This window comes from Penaeus vannamei, chromosome 29, assembly GCF_042767895.1.
Source record: "Penaeus vannamei isolate JL-2024 chromosome 29, ASM4276789v1, whole genome shotgun sequence".
In the NCBI taxonomy this organism is placed as follows: domain Eukaryota; kingdom Metazoa; phylum Arthropoda; class Malacostraca; order Decapoda; family Penaeidae; genus Penaeus; species Penaeus vannamei.
Window position 1 is genome coordinate 948,689 of NC_091577.1, and position 10,946 is coordinate 959,634.

General features: G+C 38.7%; 1 protein-coding gene across 2 annotated transcripts; it reads left to right on the forward strand.

Annotated features, from left to right (window-relative positions):
• The first annotated feature begins 498 nt into the window (after nt 1-498).
• eIF3b (eukaryotic translation initiation factor 3 subunit b) lies at nt 499-10,237 on the forward strand. Of its 2 annotated transcripts, none has more exons than XM_027363093.2 (13): nt 499-676; nt 4,463-4,658; nt 5,698-5,869; nt 6,015-6,149; nt 6,459-6,616; nt 6,880-7,081; nt 7,216-7,368; nt 7,517-7,729; nt 8,092-8,325; nt 8,812-8,907; nt 9,100-9,225; nt 9,343-9,535; nt 9,683-10,237. In XM_027363093.2, exons 1-13 carry the CDS (start codon nt 565-567, stop codon nt 9,778-9,780), a joined length of 2,088 nt encoding a protein of 695 aa, XP_027218894.1. In that variant the 5' UTR covers nt 499-564; the 3' UTR covers nt 9,781-10,237. The 2 variants fall into 2 exon arrangements, with proteins under 2 accessions (XP_027218894.1, XP_027218895.1); XM_027363094.2 differs by having other exon boundaries at nt 9,343-9,529.
• The last annotated feature ends 709 nt before the right edge of the window (nt 10,238-10,946 follow it).

Below are 10,946 nucleotides of genomic sequence, written 5' to 3' on the forward strand. Positions count from 1 at the left end.
CTTCCCTATATCATACAATATAGATATTATAGACTTATAAAGCGGCACTTCCTTAGCACTCATAGCAACATACGGTGCCACCCCGAAAGCGTTTTAGAAAGTTGTAAGAAATGTTCTAAGGGATTATTTTCAAACTGGACAGTCAGAATCCTCGCTATTTAGATTAAATATCACGTAAATGAACTACATTGATTTATCGTTATCTTATTATCATATGATTTTATATTTCTTTATAGGAAATATGTTTCATTTTGGGCCATTCTGAAATCTGGTTTGGCGGGTCGGAGTTTCGCTCTAGGGTATAGACCTTTCGACTGGAAATGCAATTCTTTATAAATGGGATTTCTCCCTTTCTGTGCAATAAAACAATCTAAGCCTGAGACCAAACTATTTTCAAAATCCACCAAATAGAAAATGAGGGCTCGAATGATATCCAAGGACAAAAATGAACTATAAAATGTGACCCGAGAACAAGAAAAAAGATGCCAGCCCCATGTTGAGAAATATTATTGGAACCAAGTCGAGTCCGTCCCTTCCTGCCACCACGCGAGGCCTCTCTCCACCATGGCCAAGAAAAAGTCAAGACCGCTCGATAATGAGGACGACGGAGGCGCTGAGGAGGAGGAGCCAGACTTCAGCGATCCGGAAGACTTCGTGGATGACATTACCGACGAAGGTGGGTGTCTGGGGAGTCAGGAAGCGGGAAAAATAAGGGGTAGAGAGTCGGCGGCTGGTGGTCATGTTTTGCCGGCACCGAGACCGTGGTTTTTGACAGATTATCTTTTCAGTGTGTAATCCTGTAATTAAAGGGTAAATACACGTCCAGCGGCTCAGCGACAACGTTCGGGGGTCAAAGCACAAGGATTCGTGACCGAGAAATGGGAGTTGAGACCGTGAACGTATGGAAATCCACAATCCACGGGAATTTTTGTCTCCACAACAATATGTTCGCGTCACGTGTTTTTGTTTTCCTTTCGGATTTTAACCTCGAGGATTTGCTTTTGTACCGTCGCCGTCTCTTCCGTCAGTGACTCTTCCTTATTAACGCCTTTTGGACCGATAAGTAACCCGCGACCCAGACCATCTGTTCAGCGAACCCGAAATAATTAACGGAGTGGAAGTGTTCGCGACTGTGGGGCAGGAACGTGCTCTCTGCTTTCGGGGAAGTTGTGTATTCGCAGTTTTGTCGCACGAAAGCCGCCTGGGAGTTGTGGACGTGTACTCAGTCTGGCCGCTGAATTCTGCTCGAAATATTTGCTATGCCGTATCGGGTACTGTGCTGACTGCATGACTCGGTCGTGCGATCTGTCGGCTTGTTCACGTATTACTGCGCATATGTGGAATCGGTTCTGAGTTGGACACTGAGCAGCATGAGGTGGTGGCGGAGTTGGATAATAAAACCTAAATGAAATGATAGAACAGCACAAAGCAAGACCATTTTCTTCTTTTTTGGTCGATCATCTTGTTTTTGTATCAAGAGTAAACACTGGACTGACCGCATTACTGTGATATGCCAAGTAGTTCGTGTGTTACTACGCTTATGTCAGAATGATAACTTTGTTAATTATCAGTGTCTGTTTTCACCACCCCTTAATGTTGTTACACTTCATTTACGGGTTTTAAGATGTATTTATACGGCTTTGTACGAGAAGCAGTCCAAAGAACCTTCACGTTTCTAGGCACCAGATTTGACAAGAGAATTCCTGGCCGTTCTGTGACAGAAGGCCGGTGAGAAATTTTCATTTACGGTATTGTGTCAATTCTGGGTTAATCTTAAGACCCTGCAGTGGCAACGAAGAAGAAGCAGACCTTAATAACCATCACTGTTTGATATTAGCCCAAGTGCCCCAAATGCTGTAAAGTTATTAGAAACGAAGCGATCCACACAGTAGACAGAAGCAAAGGAAAGTTTGGTGTTCAGAGATATTAAGGAATTTGGTTTACTTTTTAAAGCATGGATGTACCTCCATCTTGCTGTACATACTGAGGTGAAGAGAATGTGTCCTGGGAGTGTTGGGGGCAGAACGCCCATCAACTCTCCCCTCAGGCAGTGGCCGAAGTCATGGTCATGGCAACATAGATTGTTGCGCGAGGTTTGGATACTGGACAGTTTTTATTTGGGGGGGTGCTTGGAAGGTGTGAATTCATGTGGAATTTACTGAAGATGGGTTGGATTCCCATAGTTTTTTTTATTTGTCTCATTAGCTCGTTACATGTTTATTGTGCTAATATTATTCATTTTTGTTCATGCTTATCAGTGGACAGAGTACTCAGATCTCAACAATTCATTAGCCAAGAATCATTGAAATCATTGGATATCCTGAATTTTTTTTATACGTCTCTGGGAGGGTGTAACAATTCTGTAACAATTACCTTTCTTTCTAAATTGGAATTGATTCTTAGCTCGAATTGCTCATTTTTGTATGTTCTATAACCTCTTCGAGTGTGATTTGACTCATTTGGCACTTAGAAGGGAGCTTTAGCATTATTCCCATTGATAAACGAATGTGAAATGTAACGTGCTTAAGTAGTGACTGGAAGGGTGCCAGCTCCAGGGAGGACACCATTTCCATGCTGTGCACCGTATTCCTGTCTGCTGTGATCGGTGGTGTAGGTTTTATTACGTCAAATTTAAAAATTCAAGAAAATGAGATATACATGACAAATAACCAAAGCTTCTTTCTTTCTTTTTCTTTCTTTCTTTTTCTTTCTTTCTTTCTTTCTTTCTTTCTTTCTTTCTTTCTTTCTTTCTTTCTTTCTTTCTTTCTTTCTTTCTTTCTTTCTTTCTTTCTTTCTTTCTTTCTTTCTTTCTTTCTTTCCTTGCACTAAGCTATTTACTACATAGAGAGATGATATGGAGTTTGTGCAAGGAAAATTAGTAATTACCATCCGGGTAAAGCAAATCAAAAGACAAATATGGACATTGGAAAATGATAAAGCTAAAAAAAAATAAGTTAACACAATAACTTTTCATAGGGGAGGCACAGTCTTGTCACTGCTCATGGATGTTTGTGTGCACTCTGCCTACGCACCACAAGCCTGGGACGCTGGCCAATTTCATAACCCATTGCCCGGGGTTTTTAGCTCCATGATTTTCATCACGCAACCTGATCCAAGGGATTAAAATGCCTTCGAATAATCTTTATAAGTTTATTTTTTAAAGAAATTTCGACTTGGCTGAAGAGAACATATTTTTCTTCAGTTTTGATATCCGTTTGTGTGTGATCCCCCAATCCCCCCAACCCCTGATCCACAACGTGTTGCCCAAGGTTGTAGGGATATAATGGAAGGGGGGGAATGCATTTCCCTTAGAATTATTGAGAGGTTGCAAGGGGCACAGACCTCTGCTTTGGAGAATGTAGTGACTAATTGTGTTTATTATTGTAGTTGAATATTGTTTTTTATTCACATTTTACCCTACAATTTCCCAGGTACCTTTCATTTCCCTTTATTATACATGATTAAGTAATATTTTTGTTTCACAGCCATTCTACTTTGCAATTATTCCTTTTTCAGTTATTTGCAGTGTAATAGGAAGCAATCTGTTGCTTTTCATTGCAAATGACGCAAGTTAAAGTATTGGTAATTGTTAGAGAAATGACTGCACCCCACTAAGTCCCAATTACTTTAGCCACTCCTAGGGATCTACAAACATTGCTGTATAAACCAAAAGTCTTCTTAAGCCATCAGCGACGGGTAAAAATTTTGGCAAGTTTACGTATGCACCGGCTTGTTGGCGCGCACCGGCAGTTTCCCCTGTTTGCGCCCGGCTCGATCGGTAGTTTGCGAGCGACATATAGCACCTAAAAGCTTTTATTTTGCTAAAATTTATAGAAATATTAAAATTTTGAAGGTTTGCCTTCACCCTATGTGCCATTGCCTACAATCTTTACCATATAAATGAAGCCGCTACTACTGGAGAAAAACAACCTCCGTCCAACGAGCCAGTAGCGCGGGAATGGGCATGGCATGATGCCCCTGGCATTGGTCCACAACAGCCATGGCATGTATGTACGTGACACCCGGCGCCAGTGGGTTAAGCCTGGAACAGTTCTTCCTTTTATTTGATTGTGACATTAGAGTTCATGTAAATGCATAAGAAAATATCACATGTTGCACAGCTTTCTTGTTGTCAACTTGGGAAGGTGGCATGTACATACATCCCATGACTGATGTGGACCATTAGCGTATGACATCACATCATGACCATACCTGTGCATTCAGCTCATTGGATGGAGCTTTTTTATCTCTCATAGTAGCTGAATCATTTCTGTGGTGATTCTTTTAGGCAAAAGCACCGAAAGTTAAGTTTTTTTTTTTTTTTTTTTTTTTTAATCAAAATATAAGCTATTCGATAATTAGTAGTGTGCGCAAGCAACCCTGCAGTAATGGCCCATTAGCCAGATTTTTAACCCAAGGTTTTTGGGTTAATACCTTTTTCCTCTTTCTTGCAAACAAACAGAATTGCTTGGGGATCTGCTCCGCCAGAAGCCTAAGGAGACAGATGGTGTGGAATCCGTCATCATTGTTGATGGTGTCCCATGTGTGGGAGCTGAGCGTTTGGAGAAGCTGAAGAATGTGATTCGCAAGATCTTCAAGGAGTTTGGCACCATCATCAATGAGTTCTACCCCACAGGCGAAGATGGCAAGACAAAAGGGTATGTGGTCGGAAGGTGCATTTTGTGATGGGGAGGGATGAGAGCTTTGCGTTGGTTTTGGTCTCTAAGACTTCAATTTCTTTGTCCTTTAATCCTTGTAATGCACATACCTGTTGATTAGACCCCCTACCTTACACAGATGTGAGAAAATGTGATTATTCTAGATTTGATTTCATTTAATAAGAACTTGTAGGGGGGGGGGGAGGTGTTTTTGTTACTAGATCCAGGGTAGTGTTCATTTATATCTGTAAGCGAATGCCTACAGTAGTGCCATATGCTTTTTTGTATATTTATTCTATCTGCCTTTCTTTCTACCCAAATTTTGGCTTTCATTTTGTATAGCTGTTATTTTTTATATTGATACATTGAACATAGAATGTTTTTCCGGGCTGTAGAGGGTGATAGTAAATATGTTTAGCAGAAGCAAACTAGTGTCTCATGCATTACTTCTCCTTTATCCATGCAGTGTGTCCTGACTGGCTTCTGATAGCAATTAAAATAGTTTTAGGAACTGGCTATTCAAATGAGGAAACAGAAAGAGGGCTATACATAATATTTACATACTCATCAGAAGAATTCAGTTGAACTGTTATTAGTTAATGCACATCCTTTACTTGCTCATGTGACTGTCAGTATTCAGGTAAATCCAACAAACCACTGTATATTTTGGTAGTATAAAAAAAATTTAGTTCACTTATAAATACTTAACTAGTTCATTGTCTATCCTACCAAAATATGAGATGAAAGTAGTCATTATTTGCCAGTGTCAAAGATGTAGAGATTTGGGCAGGTCCATGATACTCTTGGCTTTGTTGGCTTAGTTAAGATAGACCTAGCTTCACTAATTATAGCAAGGTTCAAGAGGATTTTAGGTAGAAAAGTGTGAAAGGGTAAAAGCTAGTTAACTTACTATTATTCCCCCCCCCCCCCCTTCCCAGAAATTTCAATTGAAAAATTCCAATTTCTAAAGCTTAACCTATTACAATATTTTACCTTCATCTAAAGGAAATCTATAATCAGTGATAAACTTTTATCTCAGATATATATTCCTGGAGTTCAAGGACCGCAGTTCTGCCGATGAAGCTGTCCGCCAGCGCAACAACTACAAGCTGGACAAGCAGCATACTTTCCAGTGCAACTTGTTCACTGATTTTGATAAGTATGACAACATACCTGAGGAATTTGTTCCTCCTCCTGCACAGCCTTACAAGGTGGGTAGTCTTGTCTCCTTTTTGATATCTGTAGGAGAATTATTTAGAATTTTTTTGTTTTTTATTCATAAAATATTGAAATTGATTGTCATTGTTGCTGCCATTAATTTTTATATTTATTTTCACATTTGTTTTCTGTTTGCAGGATTTGGGCAACATGCACTACTATCTCCTTGATGACAACTGCTTTGATCAGTATTCCATCATCCTGGATGGAGGCACAACTACTGCAATATACCTCAATGCTGTCCCTGAACCTGTTGAGATTGCAAAGAGGGAGGTCAGTACCTAGGGGCTTTTACTTTAACTTTTCCGTGTCTAACCTCATCTGGTTTGTTCATATTTTGAGTCTGGTTTTGTGACGCTAGTATCGATAATGACAAGTTCAACAGGTTAGTTCTATGTGTAATTTTTGTTATCTTGCCAAGTCATGACCCAGTTCAAATGGCTGTATAGGGGGAGGGGGGGATTGGATAATGATTGATCATCCATAGGAAATTCAATAGTAAGTCAGTGTGCTGCAGTCTAAAAGGGCAAGATAAGTAACTAAAAAAAAAAAAAAGATTAAATTGTTTGTATTTGCTTACAGAGGTGGACAGAAACCTATGTCAGATGGTCTCCTAGAGGCACATACCTTGCTACCTTCCATGGCAAAGGTATTGCTCTCTGGGGAGGTGAGGAATTCCGGCAGGTGTCCAAGTTCAGTCATCCAGGTGTACAGTTTATTGACTTCTCACCATGTGAAAAGTAAGTCATTATTATGTAATATAAAATATATAATATATATATATATATATATATATATATATATATATATATATATATATATATATATATATATATATATATATATATATATTATATATATATATAATATATATATATATATAATAGTTATATATATAGGTTTGTGTGTGTGATTTTTTTTCCTTTTTCTGAAGTCTGCCATGAAAGTCCATGATTATACATTCTATACCTTTGCTTACAAACTTGATATTTTCTCTTTTCAGATATATTGTCACCTTCTCACCTTTGGTTGATCAGAGAGCAGAAGAGCCCCAGTCCATCATTATTTGGGATGTCCGCTCTGGTTTGAAGAAGAGAGCTTTCAATGCTGAGAGACCACCAGTCTGGCCTGTATTCAAATGGTCAAGTGATGACAAATATTTTGCCAGAATTGTTGAAGACGCTCTTAGTGTTTACGAGACTCCTGTGAGTTTAACTCTAAATGTTCTTGGAATTTTATTCTGTTATTGTCTTTGTGAACATATTTTAATAACAGAGTTTTTTGTATCTTTCTTTCAAAATGAAAGTTCAGCTTATAATATTATATTCTTGATTTACAGTCCTTTGGTCTACTAGACAAGAAGAGTATAAAGGTACCAGGTATCAAAGAATTCGGCTGGTCTCCAACAGACAATATATTGGCTTACTGGATTGCCGAAGACAAGGATGTCCCTGCAAAGGTGTCCTTGGTGTCCATACCCAGCAGGGAAGAGGTGAGAAAAGTTGTTTTTGTATTGAATTGATTGTCCATTTTATTAGATCATATTAAAATTCAGAAGTTTTTGTGTGTGTAGTAAAAAAGTGATTTGATTTTATCAAGCAGATTTCAGGTTTGGATAATGCCATATTCTTCCCAAACAGATCCGTACGAAGAATCTATTCAACGTGGCAGACTGTAAAATGGTCTGGCAGAAATGTGGTGACTACCTCTGCGTCAAGGTGGCTAGGTATGCCAAGGCCAAACGCGAGAGGAATGACATAAAGTACTCTGGTATCTACTACAACTTCGAAATCTTTCACATGAGGGAGAAAGGCATCCCTGTGGACAGCTTGGAGATCAAGGAGAACATTCAGGTACAAAATAATGGTTTTATAAAAAAAAAAAAGAATCCCAAATTTGAATGTTTTTGTTTCCTGAAATATTTATATGAGCAGGTATAGTGGATGTGAATTTTTAGAGTTAAGTGAATAACAAATATAATTTTAAAGGCTATTTTTACTCTGGGATCTATCTTGCTAAGGAGTCTGACCATCTTCATGGTGTGCAGAAAATTGCATAGAATTAAAGCTCCAAAAGAAAGGATTTTGTGTTATTGAAGAAAAGTATTGATGGGTTTAACCATTGATATATATCTGGAATCTAGAGAAACATCATGTATTCTAGTCAAGTACTCAAGTTATCCATGTTTTAATGATATATTTCTCTCTGCCTACAGGCTTTTGCATGGGAGCCTGTCAACAACAAATTTGGTATCATAACAGGAGAGCCACCGTCAGTGAATGTGTTGTTCTTCCAAGTGAATAAGGGTCAAGCTCCGTCCGAGCTGAAGCGACTGGAAAAGAGGCCATGCAACAATCTCTTCTGGTCCCCACAAGGACAGTTTGTGGTGCTTGCTGGCCTGCGCAACATGAGTGGAGCCCTGGAGTTTGTCGACACCAAGGATTTCCAGGTGTGGTGGTGTTTGCGTATTTCTTTTCTACTTATCCCTTTTCTGTGGTGTTCAGTGACCTAGTATATTGTTTCCCAGGTGTGTTTCAGTCATGCCTTTTTCCGTCTTTCATCTCTCATTCATTTATGACTTGTTATGAGTTTCACCTGTTTGCTTGTATTTCTTTAATTTTTTGTAGTTTTTTATATAACCTTGAATGAAAAAGAAACTGTACTACCAGTGCCATGAATTTACTCTTTTTAAGTAAGTTTGTGGGTAGTTTCCTTAGGCTAAGTGCTTTTATTGCAATGAAAGCAGTAATTTTATCTTCCAGTGCTTCTTTATATCGTTTTTCTTCCACATGAATTTCACTTTTAACCATATCTCCAGAATGTCTATCTACTCTGCTTCCCTTCTTACCCATCATCTAATTTTTCTGTTCTCCATCAGTTAACATTTAATATAGAATATTCAAATTGCTTAATATTTTTTTTCCCCCTCTTCCAGATCATGATGAGTACTGAACACTTCATGGCCACCGACATCGAGTGGGATCCCACAGGACGTTATGTAGCCTCCTGTGTTTCCTGGTGGGGACACAAGGTCAGTGAACTACTACTGTTGTACTTCATCATATATGAAAAGGAAAACCAGAAGAAAAAAATTTAATTGTCTTTTTCATTAGCTTTAGGATTTTGATTTTATATTTTTTGTATCGGGTGCATCTTTACACAGAGATTAAGTAACAAGGTAACACTTGAAATTGATTATTTTTATTACCTTTCTTTATGATAGGTTGACAATGCATACTGGCTGTGGTCATTCCAAGGCAAGTGCCTCAAGCGACACTCAGTTGAGAAGTTCTGTCAGCTGTTGTGGAGACCTCGGCCACCATCTCTCCTCCAGTCTACTGATATTAAGGTTTGACTTATGTGATGTTATCTATTTGGCTATATGGCATTGATTTTATTTTTGTAAACTGTATTGAATATGTTCAGTGGGATAGATTTGTTTAATGACCCAATTTTATTTTATCAGGAGATAAGAAAGAACATGAAGAAATATGCAGCCAGCTTTGAGGTGCAAGACAAGATGCGCTTCAGCAAAGCAAGCAGAGAGATCATAGAGAAGAGACAGAAACAGATGAGTGTCTTTACAGAATACAGGAAGAGAATGATTGAGCAGTTTGAATCTGAAAAAGAACAGCGTCTCCGACTGCGGGGAGGTGAGTGTGAGTGCCAAAATCGTGTGTGTTATTCACTCATTGTCATGGAATATTTTGAATTGTCTCCTCTTTTCCCTGATGTAATTTTATGCTTATATTGTAGTAAGTTTGTTTGCTTATTTACTTATATTTTGTTTTTTCCTCTTTCATAAGGTCAAGATACAGATACACTTACTTCAAACGAAAATGACTTCGAAGAAGAAATTGTTGAGTTCTTAATTAAGAAAGAAGTAATTCCCGTTGACGACTAGTCCACAAGAATTTCCTATCTCTGGCTGTCTGGTGTTTTGGCCTCAAGTGGTGGTGGTTGCAAGACCTCAGCAACAGGAGCAACAGAGAATTGTTGCCAACTTGTGTCAAATACCTGTGGTATCACACCAGTGAATGCAAGGAAATAAAAGAAAAGACTGCTTCACAGGATTTAAGTGGCCTGCGTGGGAGTACCTTCGTTGGGCTCTTGAAACTTGTATTTTACCATAAACATAGTTTTGTAAAAGGAGTGGTCAAGTTGCTTAATGTTACATGTAAAAGTCCTGTTTGAGAAGAGAGAGGGAGAGAGTTTATAGATCTTACTCATAAGTTTAAATTTGTCATGATGTCCTTTTGGACGTATTGGCATGTCGTATTAGGGACATTGTTACATTATAGTGGACTATTTCATATTCCTTTTACGAAAAAGAAAGGTTTGGTAATTAAATTCTGTATTAATGTGGTATTTCTTTTAAACCTTTTGTATTAAATATTCCTTGTGACATAACAGTGATTCAGCAAAGAAAAATATTTATTGGAGTTTATGGAATGTCATGGTTTTGAAACATAGTCAGTACAATAGTGCTAGTTTCATTGCTAACACCTTTTTCAATAACAGTACAACACCATAAACCATGAATCCATACCTTTGTTTTTCTAGCAGTCTTTAAAGCATGTCCCTCACGTTTTCCCGTCCCTGTTTTACTGCAGCCCATACCTCTGCTTTTCCACACCTATCTTCCCTACACTGACTTCCCAACCTATCAGACCACCTGATGGAATCTTTTTTTTTTTTTTTTCATTGAAAACCGGTTTTCCTTGCTCAGACACTTGTATATCCTTCACTTGATCTAATCTGTATTCCTATCACATGCCCCCTCCACTTCTACCCATCCTTATACCCCTTACAATTCCATCCTCCTCCAGTACAACTGCTGACGTATAACACACAACCATTAATTTCCTTCTCTTCATCCATTTTCCACCAATCCCTTGCTCGTTGTCATGGGGGGCTTAGGAGACGGAGGTAGAGGATTAGCCCTCGCCTCAGCTAAGTTTGCATGGTCTTTTTTCCTCCACCTTTCCTTTTCCGTTTCTTTTTCATCCCCTTCTGTTTCATTACTAAGGTGTGAGAGTCGTGATGAAAGGATGAAAGGCTGGCTTTGTC

Excerpts from the sequence above, each read along its gene's own strand:
- eIF3b (XM_027363093.2), top strand. The coding sequence starts at position 565 with ATGGCCAAGAAAAAGTCAAGACCGCTCGATAATGAGGACGACGGAGGC. Across the intron at positions 6,617-6,879 it reads GACTTCTCACCATGTGAAAA|ATATATTGTCACCTTCTCAC; the intron begins GTAAGTCATTAT and ends TTCTCTTTTCAG. Across the intron at positions 9,226-9,342 it reads TCCAGTCTACTGATATTAAG|GAGATAAGAAAGAACATGAA; the intron begins GTTTGACTTATG and ends TTATTTTATCAG.